The sequence below is a fragment of the Poecilia latipinna genome, unplaced genomic scaffold (assembly GCF_001443285.1).
Source record: "Poecilia latipinna isolate Pla-1442-1.1 unplaced genomic scaffold, P_latipinna-1.0 Scaffold22, whole genome shotgun sequence".
In the NCBI taxonomy this organism is placed as follows: Eukaryota; Metazoa; Chordata; class Actinopteri; order Cyprinodontiformes; family Poeciliidae; genus Poecilia; species Poecilia latipinna.
This window is the reverse complement of record NW_015112638.1, coordinates 76,849-103,907: the sequence shown is the minus strand read 5'-3', so window position 1 is coordinate 103,907 and position 27,059 is coordinate 76,849. Positions and strand designations below refer to the sequence as shown.

The following is a 27,059-nucleotide window of genomic DNA, read 5'->3' as shown; positions in this document are numbered from 1 at the left end:
AAACAATCTCAGCATCCTTTTACTTTTCCGTGGCAGCTGACAGGGGAAGAAACGGCATCGACAAGCTGCCCTGAACGAACAAAATAATAATAAGAAAAAGGAAAAGAGAAAAGGTCCCGAGTACAGCCGAGCGTAAAAATAACTTCCTCTCTCTTTGCAGAAACTTCAATCGAAGAATACTGGAGTTCTGCAAAAGCGCAAATCAGAAACGAGGAAATTTATGCGGCTGACGGTGTGACATTTCTACCCAGCTGGTGTTGCTTCAGGTATTCCAGGTGGCTGCAGATTAGGCGCAGGTTTCTGTTTAAACTTTGCACTTTTGTTACTGATGCACAATGTGATGAGTTTGCATGTGGCTGGGAGACTAAACCTTTCCAGGAATACCATTTTTGCAAAGGCGAGTCCCATTGAGTGGAAAAACCCGGAGAGCATTATCCCATCGTCGAGCAATATAACTCATTAATTAATTAAACACTGCGGCCAATTAAGCTGCCCCATTAACCACTACATTAAACAGCAGCTGGCACATTATTTCTCCTTTGTAAGGGGGCAATCATAATAAGGGAACATTATTACCTAAAACATGGGCCCAATCCGCCAGAGACCACAGAAAAAGCACAAAATTATTCACCGCACTGAAAAGCACATTAACCAAGAAGAATGGGCTGAATGATAGTTAACAGAATTAAGTGCTGGGTCAAGATGCTCTCGGAAATGAATGAAATTACCTAAAAAATGTGCTCTGGATGTTTGTGGGACATGCTACAGCGGTGCAGAGAAAAACGTTGAATTCAGCACTTGATCTGCAGAATCAACAGGCTGTCAAGCACTAAAAAAAAAAAAAAAAGGAAAGTCCGACAGGCTCGGATTATATTGATGAAAGCTTGAGGAAAAGGCTTAAAAAGCGCTTGAACTTCCTGGAATCTTCGAAGATCGCAGGTCTCCGTTTTTATCTGAGCTCAAGCCACCTAGGCCGCCTCGCATTGAGCAATCGGATTTGCGGTCATGCGAGTTCGAGGCTGTTTGCCGAATTCCCTGATTTACGAGGCGCTTTACGAGCCACAGCTCAGGTCGTTGTCCTCGAGTAAGAGAAGAAACCGAGCCACCGAGCGCTGGAGCTCAGTCAGAGGCAGACTGGAGCTGAACAAAGAAGAACCTGAACTGTTTTCTAAATGTTTATATGCAGCTTTCTGCAGAGTTCTCAAAGATGCTCTGGATTTCACTGGCTACTGGAGACACTTTTCAAACACATTGAGCTGAATTTTAGGTGAGCTTTGAGCAGAAATCACAACACATGCAGTTTTACAAAGGTATTCATCTACCTTGAACGTTTTTCATATGTGTTACATCAGAGGAAAACATGTGGTGCATAACAGTGAAGTTGAAGTGAAAATGTGTTTCCAATATTTTTCTCAGATAGAGAAGTGGCAGAAATTTATATTCCATCCAGTTTATTCTTATAACCATGAATAAAATCAAATCAGAAGACACCAAACTCATAAAATAGTCAACTTGTGCTTTGGATTTAGATATGTACTTTGACTAGGCCATAATAACACTGAAAAAATGTGCTGATCTAAACCATTCCACTGTAGCTCTGGATGCATGTTGGGGTTAATGGCGGCTCCAACAGGTTCCCACAGAACACCCGCTAACATGTTTTATGGTGTGTTCAGGGTGACGTTAGCATTTTGGCAGCAAGAGGGCCAAAAACAATTGTGTTTAGTGTCCCATTGACAGATTCTCCCACCAGAGCTACGTGTCCCTGCAGCTCCTCCAGAGCTACCAAAGGCTGTTTCTCTGAATTATGTTAACTCTTATCAGAACAACTGCATTTACACTGAATTTTATTCAGGTTTGGAGCTGAAAAAAGCGCATGCCGCACTTTTCAGATTCATACTTGTAGAACAATTTGAAAGTGACATGTCGTTTATTTTTTTTTTTTCCAACTTCAAAATTATGCACAACTTTACATTTAAATACATAATTGGTGGCCAAATGTGAGAAAAACATCAAGAGGTGTGAATATCTCCCCCCAAAAATTTACTTCAGATTCTGATTTTGTTCCCCCCCCACCATAAATATTTATGGAGTGAAAGAAACACCAGCTGGGGGCTTACCTGTTTTGGGATCCACGTCTGTCTGTAGGTGAGGTGGGGGGTTCCCCGGTGTGAAGTGCTCATTGCTGTAGGTGATCAGAGGCGTGAGGGGGTGCACATGGTGCGGGTGCTGTACCACTGGAACCTTATTAGACTGACAGAAAGAAGGATGTGCAGGAGCACAAAAAGAAAGAAGAGAGAGAGAGAGAGAGAGAAAAGAGAAGAGACAGGGGAGTCAATATTTAGGTTTAAAACTGAGGGCGACAGCTAAAGAGTCGCAACTCGATCTGAAAGACAAGGGGGGGAACAAAATCGGATCAAATTCTGGTTACTCTCAAGGTGCCAAAACCGCCAAACCACAGCAAAAATAGCATGGTTTGTAATTAAAAACACTTCTGCGGCATCAACCCTGGAATTCGGTAACACAATCTAAGAGGTTTGTGGGCTTGCCAGTTCCTATTTGGGCGTCATATTGGATGAAACACTTTTAAACCACCGCTGCAGCGAAGTAATCGATCATCTGTAAACCACGAAATCAAGGCAGCGGGAGTAAATCTGCAGCCATTAGCAGCTCCAGTCCAGCTCCAATATGCTCCCCCCCCCTACTTTATTTACTCCCTGAGGGCCTCAGTCATGGAGAGTGTGGTTAGTAGTGTAATTTTTTTTTTTTTTTTGCCAAATTAGTTTTAGCTATGTAATCTTCTCTTTGTGCTCCTAAGTGGAGCAGACCCCCGATTTTTTTTTTTTTTTTTTCAATTACCCATAGATTACAGTGGAGCTTTAGGGGTCTGGTGTTAACAGCAGCTCGGGCCCTCTCTGTCGGGCCGGGCCGGGACGGGGACTGACACGCACAGTCCCCCTGAACATGAGATAACCAGATTAGAACCGCGTCGCAAGATTAGGCAGCTCTCGCCTCTTTACCCACACATCCTTACGCTGCCCTCAGCAGCCAAAGAAGCAGCACTAATCAGGCTTATCATAACATGGATGATATGTTCAGGAGGGGCGAGAGGAGTAAGACACCAAGCAGCTTCTCAGTGTGTGTGTGTGTGTGTGTGTGTGTGTGTGTGTGTGTGTTCGGTCTCTTCTCTCGCAGGCCACACACCCTCATTAGTGACTTTAAACCGTGCAAGAGAGAAAGAAGGCTCCACTGTGGCACATTTCCACCAGACTTTGAAAAACATTAATGGGTCTAGATGCCGGCGGGGGGGAGGAGGGGGGGTTACACGCTTAAGATGCGCGGTTGCCCCGGCGCTCGTCGACAATACAAATGCAAGAGCTCGCGGGCCGAGGGCAGGGCAAAAAAATGTGTGCGGAGCTTAACGCCGCAAAACTAATCATGCGCCCAGGCAGTTGGAGGAGGCAGCCATCGCTAATACAGCAACAGTCCATCCAAAACCCAAACTCCTAATTCTGTCCTGGTAGTTCAGTCTAGAACTAGTATAGAGCTTTCTTTCCACAGTGGCAATGGTGAAGGGGTGGGGAGAGAGAGAGGGGGGGGGGGGGGGGGGGGGGGGGGGGGGGGGGGGGCAGTGGTTGCTGTTCCCTATTGCCGTGGTCCCAATGAAAGATTAATGAACCTCAGCAGAACTCCAGGGAGGCACAGAGACTCCTGGGACTCATTCACAGCCCAGAGCTGAAAAGGCTAGGGAGGGGAGAGGGAGGCAGGACGGACGGGAGGGATGTGTTTGTGTGTCGAGGAGGAGCGGCGGGGAGGGGGCAGAAATAGGTGGAATGAGATTCCTTAAAAAGAAACCAAGTCTCATTTGGAACCCAAATCTGATCTGTACATTCACAGCAACGACAAAAAAAGGAATAAAAGTGAAGAAACGATCAGGACGCAGCTCAAGAGTTAGCAGGTCAACGGAAGAAGACGCTCCGTCCCCACAACCCCTCACCTCCTAACCTCACCTCCCCTCAACCCCCACTTCGAGTAATGATGTGAAAGAATGTTGTGAGTTCCTTAACGCTCTGCGTTAAAAAGCTTTAGTAGCCATTTATACAAGTTCCTTTGTCCAGGGACAACAGCCATTGAGGCGAGGGTTCAAAATGGCCATCCAGTGAGAGCAAGTCCAGAGGGTGTGCGATGGGGCTGAAAGGGAAGCTGGAGGCCGCACTATTTACATCACAGTCGCTCACAGAGTTGAGGTAAGCCCCTTTTATCCCCCCTCCCCCTGAGAATGATGCAAAAACCAATATATTCCAGTCAGCAGCTGGAAATCGAAGCAGAGTTTCAATACAGAGATAATTTGGTAAGTCAGGTGTAATGCTTTTAGAAAAGTTTCCAACAATACAGTCAAAAAAATCAATTGTTGCATCTGCGTTGACTTGACTGAGTGTTGCAATATTAAACCTGCTAAGGTATTCCTTGTCAAAGTGAAATTTGTTTCACAAAGAGCTGTCCAGTTGCTACAAGCACAACTTTTATCTTGCAATGTGCATAACAGCAGTGCTTACACCTGGACACCGTGTTGTGTCATTATTGAGACTAGTAGTTCTTGAGGTTCTCTCTCTGATGAAGCAAGATGAAGGCTTCTCATCTGACTGGCTTTCAAAACTCCTAGGAAAGTGGTGAAAAACCCTCCACTACTTTTAAATAATATATTTCGAATTATTTTGGGTATTAAAAAAGAAGACAAAGTACAAATGGTTTGCAAGCACTGTGAGAACATAGCTGGCTAACCATCAGTTCCTGGTGACGCTAACATTTCATTGCTTGCAGTAGAAGCAAAAAGTTTAGTTACTTCAGCTTTTTTTTTTTTTTTTTTAGCTAGGATTGCATTTTATCATCTTTAGCTGGAGTGACCAAACAATGCAAGAACAATAAATGATGCTAAGATTAGCATCTGCCCCCTAATGCCTACAAAAAAGGTGTTTCTGTTTTTAGCAACTCTGGACTGCATTACATCTGGTTTAAAATCTAAAAAAATATAGGCTGATTAAATATTGCAGGAATACTGCAACTACCTAGTCATTAACCACTAACTACGCTGCATCTGCTCCCTAGCTTTCTACTGATTATAAACTCTTACACTTCAGTTTTTAGAAACCTTGGACTGCATTATGTTTCTTCTTTAAAATCTTAAAATCATAAAGCGATTAACTATTGTAAGAAAACCACTGGCTAACTATAAACCCCTAACTATGCTAATGCTAGCATCTTCTTTATAGCTAACTGTTCACCCTGAACCATAAGGGTCATTAGCAGTTTTTTAACAGTTTGGACTGTCTTCAGATGAAAATCTGAAATATTTTAATCCATGAAAAAGTGTGAAACTTTAGTGAGAATTACTGGCTAACCATTAGCCACTAACGTCATTGTACTTCATAGCTTTTTACTAATGCTAAACTAAAGGGTCAATTTAATGTTGTTTTGGTTAATGTAGACTGCATTTGTTTATCATTCATTAATGATTGAATGTTTTTAGACTCATCAAAATTGAACTGGTTTATATGGAAGAGGATTTCCAAAAGGATTACTTTAATTTTAGGCTTTCTTAAAGGACCTTTTCATCAGATTTCTGACTTTCTTTCAGAATTCAGAAGAGTAATAATTCTGACTTTAATAGCTGAATTCTGATTTTCTTTTTCTTTCAGTGGGCCTGAAAGAAAAAATCATAATGGCATAAATAAATAATATTGTTCAATGTTGATTTGATGATGTCACTTTGACTAGGGCACATTTTCTGCTCTTTTCCTCCCTAACACAGTATTTATGTTACAATCTTGTACATACTGTACAGTGTATTATTCTTGTTTTTGTTTCTATATGTTTTATTACTTTTATCTTTGTGATAATCTACATGCCTACATCAGGGGCTGCGCATTGTTTGCATTCAGTTTTTGAAAGTATGAAACTTAAACAATTATAGCCTACCAGACTTTACATCCAAACGACTTTGCTCATATAAAAGTGTTTTTAAAACACAGTTGGAGACTTTTATCCATTTGTGAAAACATGAACAGGGAGCATTTTCAGTATTGCTTCACCATTGACTCAGACTTCGATGATCATAAAAATCACAATATGATCAAAAAATAACCTGAACGATTTTAACTTTTGTTTGTATTTGTTTTTTTTTTTTTTTTATTGGGATTCTTGGTTTTCCTCAGAAATATTGCTAAAATCATGAGCTGCGTTTATTGCTACAAACTTTGCTCTAGCAGCCGGCGGTCGCTGTGGGAAGCAGCAACTCCAGCACCTGTCCTGCACGACCACAGCAGGACAATATACGAGCTCATCTCGCACAGAAGGACACAAAAGCAGGCGACGTGGGAAACTGGACTCTTCTTTTTGCTCCACAAAAGCCAGGAGGAAAAGAAAAGAAATAAATAAAAACACTTCCTGCTCCTGCCACCCCTGCTGACTTGCATCTTCCCAGCATCTCTCTTCTTATGACAAACAAACAGATTTTCAAGCCTCAGGAAAAGGATACTAGATTCAAAAGTCCCAAAAACTACATTTTAAAGGTACGATGCTTATCCTTTTTTTTCCAACTAACTGAATTTATGACAACAAAACGCATCTGCACACATGAAAAGCAGCCTGAATCAACAAAACATGTCCCCCATTCCTGTACGAGAAAAGAGGAAACAGAGAAAAGCCTTTTGAAAGTGGACGAATAAATGAGCTGCTTCAAGTTCTCCCTCTGTGGGGGTGAAAGTGGGGGAGCAGAACAAGGCAGATAGAGGAGAAAAAGTGACAGCAGGACGGAGAAAGACAAAGAGAGGGAGCACAAGAGGTGGAGGCTGGACAGGAAAAAGCTGTTGGCCTTGCATTTCCGCCTGGTGGCACCTCGCAGGGCCAATTTGAGCCCTAAATGTGAAGGTGGCGACCTTGTGAGCCCCTGTGGGGGTCTGGAGCCCCCTGTCCTTCTGCTTTATGTCATGATATGATGAGTTGTCACAACAGCTTGCGGGGCGCTAATGAGCTGTAGTGAGGCCAGGGCAGGGGAAGGGAAGGGAAGAGCGGACAGAGATGTGAGGATGACAGCGATGTGATGGATTAGAGAGCCTCTGAATTCCTAAAGCAAGCAAAAAAAAAAAAAAAAAAACGTTCGCAGTGTTTTTCCCCAGATCCAAGTGACACAACACGGTAAAAAAAAACAAAAAAATCACACACACACAAACAAAAGCAATACTGAGGAAAGTGCTTAATTTAGTGCATCTCTTCAAGCTTGAAGTTGATTCAAGCAAAAGTAAAAGGAAGTCTCAGCAATCATCTGCTTTCACTCATCGTCAGTTTCTGTTATCGCTGTTATCCTCTGGGAGGCTTAGAAAGCCCCCTCCACGGAAACAGATCTTCATCTCCAAATACACACCCCGCACCCCCAATATCACGACAACAAGCACAAACAGACAAGTACTTCAGGATTTGGCTCAGATACAAGCCAACGTAGTAAACAGTGTTCCTACAAACTGAACACTTTCCAAATGCACATTCCCAGAGTTCTCTTCACTTTTAGGGCAAGTTTTTATTATAAAATTGAGATGCACCAATAAATCCATGGTCAGTATCTTAACTGCAGGTCAAATCGCTGTTTATTGAATGAATCAAAAGTAACAACTAGCATCATTTTTGGCTCACATTGACAAATATGTACTTTGTTTAATTTGTAAAAATCCAATAAAGATTAGAAACATATGCTTTGGATGAAATTGGATACGACGTAATTCATCGATTTGCTGCTGGAATCAAATCTACTACCTTTATCAAACAGCTTGAAGCATGTTTGTCCATCTTTTGAGTCTCAAAGAAAACCAGAAATCTGCATCCATCAGGAAAAGTCAAGGAAGGAAGGTTTAGAATAACAGGATATTTTCTTACTACTACTGTCTATTACTTATTGAGACCTGGAAAACACATAAGACATTTTCCAAACTTTCCAAACTCCCAGAAATCCGGGTTAAAGTAAAACTGAACATGAAAGCCTTTGGGCAACTTCTCGCATGTCCGAACCGAAACCCGACTGTCTTTATTCCACAACATTCAGAACCTGTAACTGTTATTACGTCGGGACGTTTAAAAAGACCGAAAAAATACGAAGAAGTCGATCAGTTCTTTCGCAGGGAAGATGCATCTCAGAGGGCCAAGGAGCTCTGGAGACCAGAGTTATATTTAAAAGTTAATCTATTCACTTTGCTGCAGTGACACGCCGACTGCTTGATCAGAGCGCCGAACAAAAATATTATGTGGGCCAGAGCCTTTGCTCCCCTTTCCTCCTGCTTGCTCTCGCTCTCTCTCTCTCTTTCCGCCAGCACTTCAAGTCGTTCGTCACCATTTATTTGCGCTTCCCATCTTTGATAGTCGGCACATCAAATAGAATCGCAGAAAGGACATGCTCAGATATGTCAGGGATAAATAAAATCAAATAGCTTAAATATGGAGTGCTATTTGGCAGAACTGTTGTATTCTGTGAAGACAAATCGCCTCTTAGACAAGCATGTGTGTTAAAGCAGCTTCCTCTCCCCCCCCCACTCATCCCTTTCAGGGTAAACAGGCTCTTGAACTCCCCATACCTGAGTTGAAGGGGGCTTCTCTAAGAGGTGATGTTGCATCACGGTGTTAAGAGCCAGACTGAATTCTGCCTTTTGAAATGCAATCAGCCCCTCAGAATTTCATCTGAAAGCCAAGCAATTAGGAATCTGAATTGGGAGGCGACATTAACAAAGGGATATGTTAATCTGCGAGGAAATTGAAATCTTACTTTACATTTTATGGTTAAGGCATGAGCTGGATCAAATATTTTTTTTTTTTTTGTCGAGTAAATATGGTTTCCCTTTGAGATGATCATGTCTCGGCGATGCACCTTTTTGTTTATTCCGAATGTCTTCTTTACGATATTTGTTTGATCTTGACAAAACTGTTTTTGAATTTGGGTGTTCCTATAAAATTAAATAAGAAATAAGCAAGAGCCAGTCTGAGATTCCCGCTGTGTGCAAACAGAGACTCAGTGTAAAAATAAATGTAGAATAAAATGATCTATTTGCTTTTATTAGAAACAGAAACACTACATTAATTTGCTATTTTGCAAAATAAAATGCATATATTATTACAATTATAACAATTAATTGTTATCTTGATTTTGGCTTCAGCAAAAATGTGAACATTTAGTGGATGTTATGGATATATTTCCAAATGCCAAATTTGACATTCTTATAAATGAGGCAAAAGTGTGATAGCCTCCTTTCAGCCAGTTGGGCAGCAGTGCACAGCAACAAGTAGGGGAAGGGCATTGCTCCATGCAGCTGGAGAAGATTCTAGTCCAAACAAAAAGACCTTAAGCCATAGGAACAATTTAGTGGTTTTGAAACGGCAACTTTTCAAAACTTTTTGTAGATTTTTGAAACATTAATAGACCTTAGAAGTAATTGTTGTTATTCTACTTATGTTTTTACAGTAATAACACAATTTAATGGCGAGGATAAGCAGGATGCCTTAAAATAAATGTATTTTGTATAACGGCTGAATAATCTCACAGAGAGATTTGGAGATTTTTTTCTTTACCTCCTTTACATGCTCATCAGTTTACATGGTGGTAAGATGAACCTTGGTGATTTGTTTATCACGGTTAAAACTGTTTTAAAATGATCGTTGGCCAGTCTGACTGTAGGTGTTCGCAGCTTTAGGTGAGGAGTTCATTTGTTTTCATTTCCTGTTTTACTTCGATGTCATGTTTTCTTGTATTTCCCATTCTGAAGAACGGTGGAGAGGAAACGGGCCTCTGCTGTGTCATGTTTACGTCCCAGGGAAACAGGAAGTCCTCAAAAGTCTGACCAATTTTAAATAAAAGTTACTCAAAAAATGTTTTAGTTCAATTTAATTTGTATGAACCATCATGGCATCAATAAATGTAGTACCAGGGATTTAAACAAAAGATAATAAAGTAGATTCAATTGAACTGAACTGAATCTTTCTTGGTCTTTGTTTTGCCTTCTTCGTCTCAGTTCCAGGTGTTTTAAATGTTTAAATTATGTATTTGATTGTAGAAAAGGAAAAGGCAGTGAGTTGTTTGGTTTCCCGTCTGACTTGAATGGTATGTTTCCTTGCCTTTCCCATTTTGAAGAGCGGTTAATTGAACCGAGCTTCTGGCTCCTGTCATATTTATTTATGATTTTTTTTTTAAATGTCCTCTATTTAACCAGGTAAACCCCGTTGAGATCCAGATCTCATTTTCAAGAGGGACCTATTTACAGACACTTTCTCTCCCCACCCACTACAAACGCACTTTAGTTAAAGGTTTGGCTTTATTTTTTTTTTCTCTAACTGTAAGGTTACGCTGCTGCAGCAAAGGATGTTTCTGCTTCCAGTAAAAACAGGAGGGGGCCGAACGGGGCGCACAGTCATATATGCACAGACGATTGTTTGACCCCGACCCTCGCACAAACAGCACAAAGTTGTCCAAATGCCGCTCAGAGCCTTGAGAAACAGCAGAGACGGCGAGGAAGCCGGGGAGCAGAGGCGCGTTACTCACCCAGCTGCTCAGATTGAGGTGCCAGCAGCCCACCTGCTGCAGGAGCGAGAGCCCGGGGCCCAGCGCTCCTGCCTTGGCTCCCGCCTCCTCCGGCCTGACTCCATCCCGCGGGTACATGACCCCCTCTGTCCCACCCCTCCTTTGACTGCCCCTTCCTCCTCCTTTTTTCCTCTTTTGGATGCTTTATTCTTCTTCTTCTTTTGTCTGTTTGCACACGTGTGTTTAGAGTCCCGGCTGTGTTTGGTGACGCAGCTAGCTGACCAGCGAACGCCCCGGATTTGCACACCAGGCTGTGCGCATCTCAACCACGCAGGCCTCGGTTCCTGCAAAGCTTCAAAGCCACCACGGAAACCGGCGGTCTCTTCTCCTTCTTCTTCTTTGTCGGGGTAAGTTTTGATGGCGGCGACAAAAAAATAAAAATAAAAGAAAAAGAAAAACGACGACAGAGAGGAACAGGAATCGCTCTATAACGCCAGGTTTCCACGAGCAGGAAAAACTCACTCACGAAACGGCAAAAAAAAATTAACACTAATCCCCGCTGTGTGACGGGTGTGTGTCTGCGTGTCTCAGGACTGTGTCTGCGTGAGTTAGTGTGTGGGCTCTGCGGCGCCTCCAGGATGCCCAGAGACGAACTGGCAGCTTGAAACAGCTTTGGCTACGAGGAAAAGCGAGCAAAAGCAAGAGATCGAAACAAAGAGGAAAGAGCAGGAGAGAGGAAAGAGAGAGGAGGGAAAAAAAAGGAACAAGACACAACAACATCCACAAAGGGAGGGCAGGCTCAGCAAAGTGTGGCCAACAGTCACTTCGTCTGTGTGATGCTGACAGCCCAGACTTCATGCCCACTTTTCAGGAGGGAAGCAAGTCTTCACTCTGACACCAACCTGGCACTTTTCATTGCACTCGTTTTAGGTTTTTCTCCTTTTGCGCTCTCCCCGTTTTACAAACAATACCTTAGAGTGGAGACCAATTGTTCTGTTAACATTCAGACGCCCCCCTCGCTAAACTCCATTCAAGGTTCCTGTGAACAAGGCCTCCAGCCCCTCCTCGCTGTCCACCTCTCCTTCATCCGCTACAAAACATTCAGTAACTTCAACAGGAAAAGGAAATAATAAGAAAAGTATTTGGAGAAGTCAGGGTGATTTTTTTTTTTTACATAAAAATGTTTTCAAATAAATAAAAATTACTTTTTTTTATTTAAAAAGATGGCCAACAAAAAGAAAAATTAAATTGCCGTCCCTTTAAATATGTATTTTAAATAACGAACATTTATGCATAATGTCCAAAAAGAAAAAAAAATAAAAATAATTTCCTGATTACAATTATTTATTTTAACTAAAAATGACAAAATAATATTAATAAATGAAAAATTCATAGCAATTTTTACATTATTCAGTTATCTCCACTTGTCACTCTTTAATAACCTCTAAGAGCTTAAATCTAAATAATGACCGTAACAAATTAAATATTTATTGAATAAGTAATTTCTCCCCCCTGAGCACAAGTAACTTTTAATATATTTTTAAAAATAATTGAAAGGATTGTGTTGATTAAAAGTTATACTAAAAGAATCTATACAATAAACTGTTTAACTGTGGCTACGTTTACATTTCTACAGCATTCTCAGCTTAAAGTTGGCACCTTAAAACAACTAAAAACTTTTTTCCTCTAATTGAATCCCACTTTCTTCCCGTTTTTTCCTCTTTTTCTGCAGCCTCTCCATCCCTGTTAGGACCCTGCGCTTCTCTTGGCCTGCAGCTAGCAGTCCTGAGGCCCTCAGGAGCCAAAACAAAAGCCCCCGAGAATGTTCTTTACACAACTCGGACAATAGCGCCGGGGCTTCGGCTTGACAAGTAAAAGAGCTCCGACAAGGCGGCGGCTAATTGCCTGCCCTCCCTCCATTCAGCCGCCCCGCCATGCTCCTGCCATCTCCTTTTGTCCCACGTGTGCGCTCCAAAGTAAACTGCCACCTCGCCGGCGAGTGATGGACAGCTCACAATCACTCGGCCACAATGGCGTCGACGCCGCGGCGCGAGAGAAACGTGGACATTTAAAAAAAAAAAAAAAAAAAGAGAGAGAGAAAGAAAGCGGGGAAGAAGGAGGGGGAAAAGCGCATTGCGTTCTTAATTTAAATTTTGAATTTAAATGAGTTAAGCAACGTTAAAAAGAAAGTTTTGCAAAAGCTGGGAAATGAATTCAACTATGAAATAAATCCATGTTTTAACAAATAAGAAAAAAACAACACTAATTCAACATCAAAGTCCATGCTTTTGTATTTTGTAAATTACTATAAAAATTGACAAAAAATTACAATTTTTAAAAATATTATTTCTCAATGCGTTTAAAGACAAATTATTTAAGAAAAGCCTGCAAAATTACATCCAGTCTGATTGGTTAATGTCGAAAGAAGCAAAGGAATGGAACAGTAAATGGTACATTTAAACGTTAAAATAATACAAACTGAAATTTCCCTCAGTGTAAGCAATAAAATTAATAATTAGTGTCTGTTTAATAAAAAAAAAATAGTACAATAAATAAATGAGATTTAGTTTTGATGTCTTGCAATAATACGCTGTCAGGCTGTCAGCACAAAGCAATCAAACAGTGCCTTTCATTATCCAAATTGTCAATCTGTCACTTAGCAGTATAAGTGTTATAAATTGCCAAACAAACGGCAGGAAAAAAATAAGTTTGCAAGCAAAATCCAATCAGGACATAACATTTAAAGTCAAACAGGCGGCGGAAAGTGAAAAACCACGGCGATTAAAATGTTAAAAAGCCTTACCATTTAAAAGAGCTGTATTTGGGATGCTGCTCGGTTCCTGGTTAAAACAAGCATGCTGGCACTCATGGTAGTGCACAGACTTCAAGCAGACTCCCACCACCATGTCAGCCACTAATCCACTGGGGGGCAGCACCTCATCTACGGCAGCCCCCTTCGCTAAAGCCCCGATGGATTACGCCGATAAGACGGCGGTCGGAGGAACCGGGGCGAGAGCCGAGGCACGCAGGAGCGGCTCCTGACCGTCCCAGAGCGGTGGAAGAGGGGACCGGGGCCCCGAGCCGGCTGCTCACTCTCAGCCTCCCCATGCATTCAAACACGCGCTCTCCTCCGCGTCTGACCAGGACTCCCCTCTCACCCCCTCGCCCATCTTCATATCCCCCCCTAATAAGCTCTTTTGTGTCCATCTCGCTTTCTTTGATAAGTTGAAAGAACAACAACAACAACAAAAAAAAAGAGGCAGCGAGAGAAAAGGGCTTTTCTCTCAGCGGCTCGGCAGACATAAAGGTGCTGGAGTGCCGGTCTATAGGAGTTGCCCTAACTTGGCTAAACTCGAGCAGCGGGGTGTCTCTCGTCATGTCATTAATCCTCCCCAAAAAAACTAGCCACGCTCCATTCACTGCCAGTCACACCGGATTAAATGCTAAATAAGGAAAAAAGAAAAACAAAACACAAACAGCAAAAAAAAAAAAAAAAAAAAAAGGTATCCCGAGAGGAGAAAGCATCCCGATCCGGGGCGAAGTTGAAGCCACGTCGAATGTGACAAATGCGACAGATTTTTTTTTTTATTCAAGAAGCAAGCAAAAGTATATATAAAAAAAAGAACACACACACAAAAAAAAAACATTTGTCCGTACAAGATGATGATGGAAGAGAAGCTCCTGCACCTCCGGACTCTAAAGTCAGACGAAACGGGAACCAACAGCAGCTAAAATAACAGCAAAAGGCACAAATAAGGAGATAAAGCCGAAGCACGGATTTAAGAAGAGCCGGCATAAGAAAATTCAACCCGGTCCAAATGATGGCTTGAAGAGAGGAAGCCCACTCTTAAAGCCGTGATCCGACCATCCACTATACCACCGCTGTGAGCCTTTTAACCACAGCAAGAAAAAATTACTATTGATCTTCAAATGGCGATAATTGAAAAGATCAAAAAGATTAAACAAAAAGAAAAGAAAAAAAAATTGAGATTGCGCTGACTTACCATGTTGTGCTCCCCTTTTTTTAGTTGCCGAGTTTTTCGTTTAAATGTAGGGGGGGAAAAAGGAAAAAAAAAAAGAGGAAAAAATATTTGCTCAAAGATGCAGCATTGGCGGTGTCAGATTTTTTGCAGCAGCCTCTTGATCGTATTACTTCCACAGTCCTGGTTTCCAATGCGTCTGAACTTTTTCCCTTTCTCTTTTATTTTGTTTGTGGTACCTAGCCTTTTTTCCCCCCTGCTTAAGACTTTAAAAGCCTTCGGCTCAGCAAAGCAGCGCAAATTATCTTCCCACCTTGCTCAGCTCTGATGCTTTGGCCGCCAACTTCGGAAAGGCCCTTTACTACTGCATCAAAATTAGCATTGTCAAAGCAGTTAATGAATATTAATATTGTATTTGTCATTGGAGCTGGCCCATTGCTGAACTCCAAGTCATCCATCAGGGACAAGATTAAGCACACAATTATTTCTGACTGACAGGGACCAAATCTGCAAGTTTTTTTTTTTCTTTCCCCTTCTTCTTTTCTTTTTCTCCTCCAACAATTTAAAGAAAAAGACACAACATCATCTTAAGGTACCTCCCATGAGACAAGACAAGATTAATACACTTTTAATGAAGCGAGATTTCATGGTGCACCAACAGCAGGAGCATCCAGAAAATAGAAAAAGGAGATTATTACATTTTTTTTGTCTCTATTCTATTCATTTTAAAAGAAGGGGATGTTGTGAAATTACAGCAAATTTTGGATTAAATTTCAAACATGAAAAGAAGATTCCCTTTTTTTCCCCCCTTCCTCTTTTAGGGGAAAATGAGCACATCCCTTATCTGGGATCGCATTTTTATAATTTTTTTTTCCACCTTTGTCGGAGCACGGAGATGAATAAAAGAATAAGACGTACGAGTGCGAGCTGCGCCGCGAACATCGCCGGCGCTAAATTTAACATGAAACATTCATTAAAATCCCGGGACCTCCGGCGCTCTGTCTCGGCAGAGCCCAGCAGAGAGCCGACCGCTGAGGACCACACACACACACACACACACACACACACACACACACACACACTCGGAGCCAGCGCCTGCATCAGCAGCATCCGCCGCAGCAGCACAGCAGCGCTTCAGCTGCATCCCGGAGAATCCTCTCTGTCAAACACGCCGGTTTTACTGTTCCACGAAGTCTCATCCAACACGCCACAAAGCAGGATTTAAAAGTGCTTCTAAATCACATCTGTCAATTTTCCAGGACATTTTTAAGACAGAAAAATCCAACAAACCTGCATCCCTTAATCATAAAGGCTTTTAAGCCATCTAATACCTGATTGTTTTTTTTTTTTCCTTCAATTTCTTAAACTCAACCTTTTGGTTTTTTTCCCCCCCCCAAAAAAAAAAAAAAAAATCCATGATTATTTTTCATCGTTTCCTGATTTACGGTTAATTTAAAAACTCGTTTACAGTTTCCAGCTCTCGAAAAGAACTCAAACTTAAATTTAGAGGAAACAAAAAACAACAAAAAAAGCACCAACAGAATCGCGCACACACATACAAAGAAATAGCAGATGTGGGGCACAGCGACGCCAGCAGCTCCATAAACCGGCCCGAATGCGAGGAGGTCAAGCTGCGGGCTTCACCTCGGAGCGCCGGGCTCCTGCCGACCACCCTGCTGACCACCCTGCCGGCTCCCTAATACCATTAGCAACCCTTAGATGAACATATTAAATTGGTCTTTTGTTCTGACGGTGCAGGTCTGGCCGCAGCCAGCCGCTGGTTTCACGGCATCGAATGCAGATGGTGCTGCTTTATGTTTTTTTTTTTTTTTTCTTCTTCACTGAAATGAAAAGCTCTTAAAGAAACTGTTCCGTTCTCACAAACTGTTCCAATTGTCAAAAGCCGTCGGCTATATTTTTTCCCCCCATTGTTTGTTTGCTAAAGCTTAAGGAAAAAAAAAAATCAGCTTGGTGTTTATCAGAATGTTTTAGTTTTAAGGTTATAGCTAAAAACATCAAGAGAGACGCCAAATTAAACCATTTAAGCTGTTAGAGAAAACTTAAAAATTTACAATTACACTTTAAATGAAAACAAAAAATTCTACCAATTAAGTAACTTTTAATTAAAAAGTTTGTTGCTATATTGTAAAAAAAAAAATATATATAATAAATTGATAAACACTGCCTAAAATAAATAAATAAAAAAAAACTAAAGTGCAGAGCTTTCTAATAAAATTCCACTAAATGAATCCTACAAATCCTTTTTATTTAAACTTTTTTTTTTTTAAATATAAAAGTTTGTTCACTGTTTTTGTGGTTTTAGAAACAGGCAAGAGAAAAGCCCCAGAGTGTTTTATTTTGAGTAGAGAGCCTGAGCCGGCTGCAGCGTGGGTGAAGGAGGAGACGGGAGCGAGCAGAGCAGCTCGGCGGCCCAGCGTGATCACATCAGCGCCGGTATCAAATTAACTCTCCGACTTTGAAATTTATTGATCTGCTATTAAGACACTAGTGAACTTGATGAAGTGAGTGCTGTAGGTGACTCGGAGGACTTCAAAGTCTTGCGCCCACCACATAAAACAAGCCACTTTGATCCCCGCTCCGCTCCTCGGATCTGGAGAGGGAGCATCAGAGGAACCCCCAATTCCACTCCTGTTTCTTTTTCCTTCCTCCGAGCTCGGGCTCCGACTCCCTGCTCCCCCACCATCACCACCACCTTCTTCTTCTTCTATCCCCCTACCAGCAGCACCACCACGCCTGCCCGATGCCCCCCGAGAAACCGGGCAAAGCGTCGGCAAGTCGGGTGCAGCTTCAGATTCACAGGGACACAAAAGAAACCAGCACACCTGCATGGAAAGAAAAAAAAAACAACAACAATGCAACGCTATGTGGAAATACTAGCATGAGGCGACGGGCTTCGCCTGTTGGCGTTAAAAAAAACAAACAAAAAAGACAATGAGCCGGCGATAAGATGGAGCTTCTTCATGCCAAATACGGCTTGTAATAAGGCGATGAGACAGACAATGCAGAGTGGGAGATAGCAGCACTACTGTGTGATAAATGCATCCCCCCTTTGCTTAAGGCAAACCTTCATTCTGCATTTAATACTATGTGCTATATATTTATTTATTTATATATAATGTCTTAGTGCCACTGGGTGGAGGTAGTAGCTTATATTTTCAACAGAAAGGAACACCAACTTAAATTATTATGGGTTTGACAATTAAATACATTATTATTATTATTTTATGTGCAACAAAACATCCAGCACAGACAGAAGAGAGAGGCAGAAAGTCAGGTTTTACCCTCCACTGAGCTGCTAACTTTGCAGGACAGAGGGAAAAAAAAGAAGAAGAAGAAAAAAAACAAAAAAAAACAAACAGGGACGGCTAAATTAATCATCGGCAGGACGGTGTTTGCGCTCAGGCTCCAGCGCTCAAAGGCAGTGAAGAGCGCGTGTGTCTGCGCAGGAAGAGTGGCGAGGATAAGCTGCGTCTGTTTAATTAAGAGGGGGTAAAACAGATGATAAATGCGAGACAGTTAAACATTTAATGTGCGCTTATCTCCCCCCCCCCTCCCTTTAACTTCTTCATTTATTTAGTTGGGAGCGATTCAGAGTGGGTGGCGCTGAAGGGTGGAATTAAGACGCCGCAGAAGTCAGGGAGCAGCCGCATCCTGACAAATGATTTGACGTTTTTCAGTTTGACGGCATAAAAAAAAAAAAAAAAAGGAATTAGATTAAAAAATCAGCTTAAAAGTCATTGTATATTTCTGTTTTACACAATTTCAAGCAGATTGTGTTTTATTTTAGTGTGTGAATTAAAAAAAGTAAAAATCTATCACGGGCCTTGTTTCTTCTTCATTTCACATGACGAAGACTTAATGTTTTTTCTGCTTGATCCCCGTTGTATATCTCGCGCTGATGCACATTGCCTAGAGTCAATGTCAAATCTCGGCTCCAAAAGTCCCACAAAAAAAAAAAAAATAAATAAAAATTGCGAATGAACAGCGCCCGCGGCGCACACATTCCCTTTACTCAACCCGCTTGCAATAGCTCCCCCAAAGTTATGGCTTCCAACGTGACGGTGTTGGATTGAAACGCAAACAAGATAATTTCATTTCGTATAGCTGTGTAAAAACAGCGTGTGTTTGCGGCATATTTACAATGAGAGGGGAGAAAAAGAGCTAAATATGGTCAGATTAGAAGAGGGGCTGGGGAGGAGGTGAAGCTAAAAGTAAAAAAGCAAAAAACAGACAGAGGGAAGAAAAAGAAGAAAAGGAGGAGGAAGAGCTGGTGGAGAGCGAGGGAGAGAGAAAGTGTGTGAGAGTGAGAGAGAGAGAGAGAGAAAAGCCCTGTGCCAAAAGCATATATAAGAGAAACCTTCACCAATTAGTGGGGAGAAACGGGAGAGGGAGCTGCCGCGGCGTCGGCACTCAAAGAGCCAGGCCTCGCGGCGAAGCTGTCATGTCGGCAGGATTGATCAACAGGCCTGCTATTTCTAATGGCATGTTGTCATGAAGCTGCAGCCATGGGGAGCCACCTGCCTCAGTCCTCCTCGCGCAGCACTCGGTGCATGTGCATAGGTGTGTGTGCGTGTGCTCGTACGCGCATGTGTGTTTACATGCATGGGAAGATGGGGTTGGAGCTATTGCAGCAGCCATACCTATTCTGTGCCCATATATCTTTTACTAACAATTTGAGAAGAGCCTGGAATCCTCCTCCCACTCTCTGGCAGTCTACCTCAGATTCTCCTGAAGGCGGAAGAGAAATGTGCCATCTTGGATTGTTCTTTATTCTCACTCAGCAGAGCTGCGCTGCAGTAAAACCCAACACAGTGATAACATCATGTATGCTAACTGGAACGTCTGCAGCAGTTTAACAGTCTTAATTAGTGTTACTCATGTAATCATTGTTAATGTGGGGATGATGGCAGTAAAGGTAGAAGCATAATCATCAATACAATTACTACTAGTAGGATGAGTAGTACTAGAAGTAGTAATAACGGTATCATACTGATTTTTATATTATTACTACTATTATTAGCAGTACTTTAATAATATAACTGTCATCATACTCACTATTAGAAATGGAAGTAGTAGTAGTAGTGGTGTCATTAATGTCATCATCATCATCATTACCATTATTGTTAGCAGTATAATAATGTTATTGTTAATAATACAACTACTTAAAAGTAGTAGTAGATATTATTATTATTATTATTATTATTATTATTATTGTTATTAGTAGTAGTGATGGTAATAACGTAATTAAAATCATCATTACTATCATATTAGTAGTAGTGTCATCACTATTTTATTATTATTATTATTATTATTATTATTATTAGTAGTAGTAGTAGTAGTAGTGGTAAAATGGTATTAGTATAACTATGATTAATAATAATAATACTATATTGGTAGAAGTAGTATTAGTAGTAGTAGTAATGGCATGTGGTATTTTTAATCAATACCAGTTATTATAAACATTAATATAATTAGAAAGACATAATTAGCCATTATTAATAATAGTTAACGCTATTAACTACTTATTAGTATTAGTAATATTATTTTTGATATTATGTCATTATTATTGTAGACTTTATTCATTGTCAGCTTATGCCACCTGACTCTTCAAAAAGCAGTGCTTTTGATTAAAATGTAATCTATTAAATAATTAAAAGCTTGAAAATAAACAGAAATGAAAATTCACTGCTAAATAGCAAGACCTTAAAAACAGCGGTAACAATAATAAAGTCCTTATTATTATGGAAAAGAAAACAGACAAATAAAAGAAGAGTCACGTTATCCGTGATTGTCCTCGACACACGAACAGCGAACTGCTCTCGCGGCTAAACAAGCTCAGACTCGGCAACAATAAAAAAGTCAAATAAAAGTTACAGAACTTGAGAGTTCAAGGTACTGCGGGCTACTTGGAGAGCGTGTCACGTACGGTTAACCTTTTTATCGGGCACGCCTGTGGTCTCATCAGTCGATGAAATTCTTCGCCCGCGGCGGCTGGCTTAGCCGAGGGACACGGACCAATAGAACGGTTTTTTTTCATCGTGTTAGCATTTCAAATGGCGAGTGGAGGGTGGAGAGGAGGGCATCTGGAGGGGCGGCGGGGAAAGACGCTCGAACCGATCGTTGCCAGTGGAATTAATTGCCTATTCCGAGAATAATGTCCCTTAGCCGTGATCCTCGGAGGGCCGTACGCTAGCAAAGGGCACTTTTTTTCTGTTGTTTTTTTTGTTTTTTTTTGTTTGGCGTCTTCAAAAAGAAGAGCGCTTAGAGGTGCTGGACGTATTGGGGGGGTTTTGGAGGGTGGAGGGTTTAGCTCAGTCCCCTTTATGTAGGGGAGAAATAATCAGAAGCACTGAACCAAAGTCAACTAATCCATTTCCCAATTAAATATCGCCGAAAATAATGACGCCAAAGATTAATATAAACTGATATATAAATATAAGAAAATGAGGGAGTTTTATCAAACCTTCATATATTTTGGCTAATAAGGTGATAAACCATGTACATCTGGCTCTCAGCCAACATTCGATAAATGGCTCAAGATGGCGCGACCCCGGTGGCGCTTCTATCCTTTTATTTAAGGGGATTTAAGTTCAGGCTCGGCTACACATTGGCCAAGCATATGCAATGACCCTAACTGATATCGGTGCATCTTTTGGCCTCATCTTAATCTAACCTCTATAAAGCTTGGGCAGCTTTTCAGACTCAAAACAGCATAAAAAACAAGTATTGTTTGGATCCGGGGGGAAGAGGCTGCCCCGGGAGAAGCCTCCACAGAAAAGCCGGACCCACACCGAGGCGGGAGCCCTCTGGAAAAACAGCTGCTCATGCACTCCAATCACTAGGAAAAGAAAAACAAAACTCGACTGCTTCGAAGGACGAAAAAACATTTTTTTGGAGCATTTGTGAACGCGCCGTCCCTGGGTATCACCCTCTACGGGGCCCCATTCGCACCCCGGTGTCGATTTCATCCCTCGGCAGATGGAACGGGCGAATTCGCAGCGGTTCCCCCCCGTTTATACGCCTCTCCTTTCGCTCATTGTGAATTCAGTCGACGAAGTCAATCTTATTAACTTCCGCGCCAGTTCACACATGACATTTTCTTCAATTTTCTCGGAGACATCAAAAACATCAATTAGCAGCTCGAAAATGGGAAAGAGCGAATGACGGAGTCCGATAACGCCGGCTCATTTGAAGCCAAGGGTAAATCTATTCTCCAGTTTTGAATGTGTTCATTACAATTGCGTTTTTTCAAAGAAGACCTCCAAATAGCAAAGAAATTTAATTTATCTCCCAGAAATGTCCAGAAATTGTTTTTTCCCATTTCTTTCTTTATGTTTTTTTTTTTAATCCCGTGTCTATCTCTCAGCCACAGTGGGCGACACAAAGCATTATGGTGCTGCATTTTCCTTTTCTCATTAGAACAGATCACAACTCCCACAGAAGTTGAAACCCTATACGGTAACCTCTGGTGTAACCCAGAAAAATTATTTTAAAAGGGAGTCCCAACATTTTCTTTAGCAAAGAAGAAAAGAGTGCGATAAAGTAGCGCTCCCATGACCTCTGGTTTTAACAGAAATACCAGACACTGATAAATGTAGTGTCTATTTTTACCCAATGAGGGGAGCTATTATCAGATTAAAGCAATAAAATGCTTTAAAGGCTTTCCCCCCCCATGTCTATTTGAAGATATAGAAGAATTATGGAATATTTTAAACACATTATTAGATTTTGTTTATTTTCCAAACAACTGGTGTATTACACTGATTAATTATGATCAGTTCAGTAATTTGATAATTTACTCATTATGAACGTCATTATGTTAATTTAAAATGAAATAATACAATTTAAATAGGTTACATATACATTTTTTCTTCCGTTATATATATTTGTTTCTGAATCATATATTGGGATTTACTTTTCTGTTTTAAAAAAAAATAAATATTCACAGCGTCATTGATCATTTCCTGCTGCTCTCCATCACTGTTGCATCAAAACGTGAAACACAAACCTACGCATTAATGAAGCTCTCTCATGGTTCACCTCTTTTTGATGAACATGAAACTCAATAAACCTCGACCGGTAACCTTTAAGTAAAAGGGCTATTTTCTGCCGATATCCAAACATTGTCAGACGGCTTCCTCGTGCTTGAGTTACAGCTCCGAAAGGCGGCGAACAAAAGGAAACTTTAGCGGCTGGTGGAAAGACACTCGTAATGCAACTGGGGGCGAGTGGAGAGAGAGGGAGGTGGGGGGTGGTGAGGGGGTGCAGTCGAACACAGAACAGCGAGGATCACATTCCTCCGACCCATTGATTTCTGATCTTTTGACATTATTTAGTTGCTTTTTATTTTCTTGCGCGTCTTGTAGTCCATGTCACAAAAGACAGAAATGTCCAAACAAGCGATGTCGGGGATATCTACTATCTGTCAAAGGAGCAGGCTTTTCCCGGCATTAAAAGCGGCCGAATGCTCCGACGCAGTGCCGAGAATCGGCGGGATGAAAATATCACTCTTTATAATGGGGGCTAATCAGATTTCGGCTTTTGCCTTCAAGCTAAAAGGAGATGGAAACGTGCAGAGCGGTATGGCTGTAACCAATACACTTCTGGTTCATCCCCACCCTGACCTCGACACAAAAGGCCCCACACTTGTAGTCTTACATCTGAGCTGCTTTGTGCAAAAAAAAAAAAAGAAAAACAGGTCTAGCAAGCAAAAACCATATAGAGTTTTTGGTCTAATTTCTCATCTAAGCAGAAAATCCAGAAGGGACAAATCGGGGCAACGCTAAATGCACGAAAAGATGAGGCGCTGCATCTGTAACGCTGCTGTCGGCTGAACGTGGAACACACAGCAGCGATCAGTTCCATTAAACGAGGATTTGATCATCTCCCCTCCCGTGCGCTTTCGCAGCCCCGCTTCAGATTAGATCGCTGTGAAAACGGTCAAATGGTGCATTTATCTCTCTGTAATTATTTTGATGCAGATGACAGAGATTGGCTGGCCGGACGAGCGCGCGCACAGTGTGAGCCGCACACGTCTGCAACGGAAAGAGCTGAATGAATTGCCCCCTCGACGCCATTAATCCATTAGAAAGCTTCAACAAAGGCCTGGAAGTAATGTGCAGGGTAAAACAACAACAACAACAACAACAAAAGACGTTTGTGCACTTGAAATTACTCTGCTGTAATCCTTATGCTATGGCTAATATTGATGCTCATATATGGGGGTGACAGAAATGGACTTTCAATGAGACTCAAAGTGAAAACCTCAGGCAACAACTGGATGTGAGGAGCTGGGCTCTCACGTGCCAAATACACCAGCGCTGCACGTTTGGTGGCAGAGAAGAAACCATTTTCATCCTCCCTCCTGTCCCAGTTCCAAAGCTTCCAAGAAGACACTGTAGCCACAGCAAATATTCCTTGGAGTTTCCGAACAACAACAACAGAAAGAAAGTTTCCCTTGACCAGAAAATCTGTAGAGAACCTCAGATTCCTCTCATTCACGCTGTGACCTTGCGTTCAACTGTCCCAATTTTGCAGTTTGACTTTAGGAGCCGCTGCATACAAACCAGAGCTGATTATATATTCCAAATTACATGACAATGTCTGCGTGATCTCTCCGCTTGTGCCGCTGTTCCCTATAATCACATCGGCTTTCAACTTCACACAAGTTGAGGCTGTGTTCCCGGATTACTGGCCCTTCATATCTACCTTTTCCAATTACTTTTAAGAGTTTCGGATGGACAAATTTGCGCTTTCATGTCCCGTGTAGGCAGATGAGTTACTGCTTCTGGCCATGAAAGGAGAGCTTTTAATGAGCTGAGGTGAGGTTAATTGGTTCGCTTAAGATCCAGCGAGTTGTGTGCTTCTATAGGAAAATTAGGTCTGTTTCCCGGAGTTTGGCTGGACGTGTTTATTAACAAACACTTCAGCCCAATTTCCGTTCAGAGACGAAAGGGGAGAAGCAGCAAAGGATGGTTTTGCCTGAACTGTACGTTTAGCTCTTTGCTGTCATTCAGCATTTCCAATGCTAATTTTAAAATTAGTCTTTTAAATTTAATTACAGGAAAAAGGAAAAGAAAAAAAAAGAAAAAAGTTAGTCGAGACAAACCAATCAGGTTACCGGACAGATTTGTGACTTTGCTGATTCTGATCATGATCACTTTCCTGATTTTAGTCCTGATTAAATGTGAACAGACAAACTATAAAGAAAAAGTGTTTTCACAGAACTTCTCTTTTGATGCATTTACTCACTGATAAAAGGTTTCAGCTTTGATGCATTTAGTGTATCGCAAAAAAAACAACAAAAAAAAACATTATTTTATTACTCGACCACCTTATGACTGATCAGAGGCGATCAACGAGAAATTAGCCAATATGGTTAGCATCTCAAAAGTTGAAACAGTATCTGAACTTTGACCCCAAATATCAGAGGAGCTGAAAAGGAGGTTTCATGGACACAGTAAAGGACCAAACAGCAGAGAGAGAAGCAGGAAGTTCAAATCCTCTCATTGTGATCCTTTCTCATCCTCGTAGTACATGTTTCTGTAGGTTGTAAGACAAATAAGACTTTAAAATGATTCCTGTTGCAAAAAATAGTCAAGCTGACTGTTTAAAAGTAAAACTAGTAATCTAGTTATTTTTCGCTGGATGGCCCTCCGAACAGACAGCCCTGATAATTAATCAGCCAACATTAGCAAAACAGGGGAACTTACAAGTTTTTGTTCTATATTTTCATCCAAGTCTTCATACCAAAATCACAATTTCTATAAATGAACGTTATAGATAACATTATCCAACTACAATGGATCGATATGCAACATTATTTTTGACGCCAACAGTATATTTATGTTTTGTATGCAACAAAAAATGTTTCATAAAGTGCTTACACCTTTTTTAAAAAAAAATCAAGACGCAGATGAATATTTTCTTTTACTTTAAACTGACCCCCAAATACAAACCTGATTCTTCTTGTTGATTTTATTTTACACCAATGTGCCAAACCATTGTCTGGTGTGAATTTTGCTGCAGCCTCTCAATCAGCTCCCTGCAGGCGACCGCTCCACTTCCCCCGTGCACAAATCATCTGCAAACGACTGGGCCTTCCACTTGCCATTAGGAGCTACATGATGTGGAGCTGCTCCGACTAAAAGACCTTGTAATCAACAATGGTGTAAATGTGTTAAGTTCAACGTCTCGTACGGTGGGGGGGTTCAATGGTCCTGACAGTGTAATTACGGGTTGCCGCCACAACGCAGCGGCCGGCACGCTCGACGCTAATTCAATCCATCTTCATTTCCAACAGCAACGCCCCCCCTCGCCATTGATGGATAGTTATCATTAGAGAGTGACAAAGCGCTGAAACGAGCGAGGCGTGTGCATGTGAGCGTGTGTGTGTATTCGGTGGACGAACAGTAGCGGTGGCTTACACGGAGGCAGGAGAGGTCGGAACGAGGATGAGGAGGGGGGAGAAAGTTTGGGTCGGGCAGCGGTTCGGCATCCTTCACACAAAGACACACCGACTATCTGAATGCGCACAAGCAGTTTGGCTCGCCGTGACCCCGACACACAGAGAGGCTACGGCTCAACTCAGCAGCCTTTTATAGCATGCTGCTCACTCTGCTGACACACACACACACACACACACACACACACACACACGCAAATACACGCAGACAGACACAAACACAAGTCTAGGGCAGCAAAACACAAAACCACAGGCTGGGACTGAGGCTGACTGGCTTGCTCCTCTATATTTTCAGTCTATATATTCAGCCTCTCTGTCTTAATTATGTGCTCCTAAAAGAACGGGCCCTTCCAGCCTTTTGGAGGCCCTGCTGGATCATTACATGACTTTTAAACTCCAGACGAAAACACACAATATGACTTATTCTTCATTTCCCTGCATGAAAATTATACAGTTTAGGACATTTTCTGCATCGAAATTGTCTCCGGAACAAACCGGGTCTGTAAAACGAGGAAATAGGGAACACGCATATGGGAGTAGAAGTAAAAGAAAAGAAGAAAACAAGGGGATTTCAGAGTGGCGCCGTTTCACAGGTTCGGTCTAATCTTGTTTGAATCGATTGCGGTCGGCGACCCGGCAAAGGCCCATGTGGCAGCAGCCTGCTCCACCAGGCTTTCAAAGAGAGCCGCTGTCACTGTGGCCCCCCACCCGTCAACCAGGAGGTGGTGCTACTGGGATGAAGTAGCACCATCTTTTTTTTTTTTTGCTTAGGCAGCTGAAAAGCAGAAAAGAGATGTGTTTGGTGGAGATTAAATAATAACTGGGATTTAAAAGGCTCCTCTGACACCGAGAGTTGTAGATGCTTCCTAGAAAAGACGCTCTGTTTTCCAGTCTGAGTAGATATAGCAGATTTCATTTAGAAGATGCTGCCTCTGGTAAAGAAGCATCTTCCCAATGAGTGGTTATGCTCTGACGTATGCTGCCAAGGATGGCTTGACATTGTATTTAGAGACTCAATTAATCAATCGGCCCTGGATGGGAA

The 27,059-nt window shown here is 41.7% G+C and overlaps 1 protein-coding gene across 21 annotated transcripts in view; it reads right to left on the bottom strand.

Annotated features, from left to right (window-relative positions):
• Positions 1 to 27,059, bottom strand: part of tcf7l2 (transcription factor 7 like 2) — a 121,072-nt gene that overhangs the window by 24,074 nt on the left and 69,939 nt on the right. For 20 of the 21 annotated variants that reach the window (XM_015035950.1, XM_015036068.1, XM_015036053.1 and 17 more), the window contains one exon: positions 2,121 to 2,253. In XM_015035950.1, the coding sequence (XP_014891436.1) occupies positions 2,121 to 2,253 (133 nt within the window). Of the gene's footprint in view, positions 1 to 2,120; positions 2,254 to 10,573; positions 10,706 to 27,059 lie in introns of those variants that run through there. The other variant, XM_015036062.1, reaches the window with a different exon arrangement.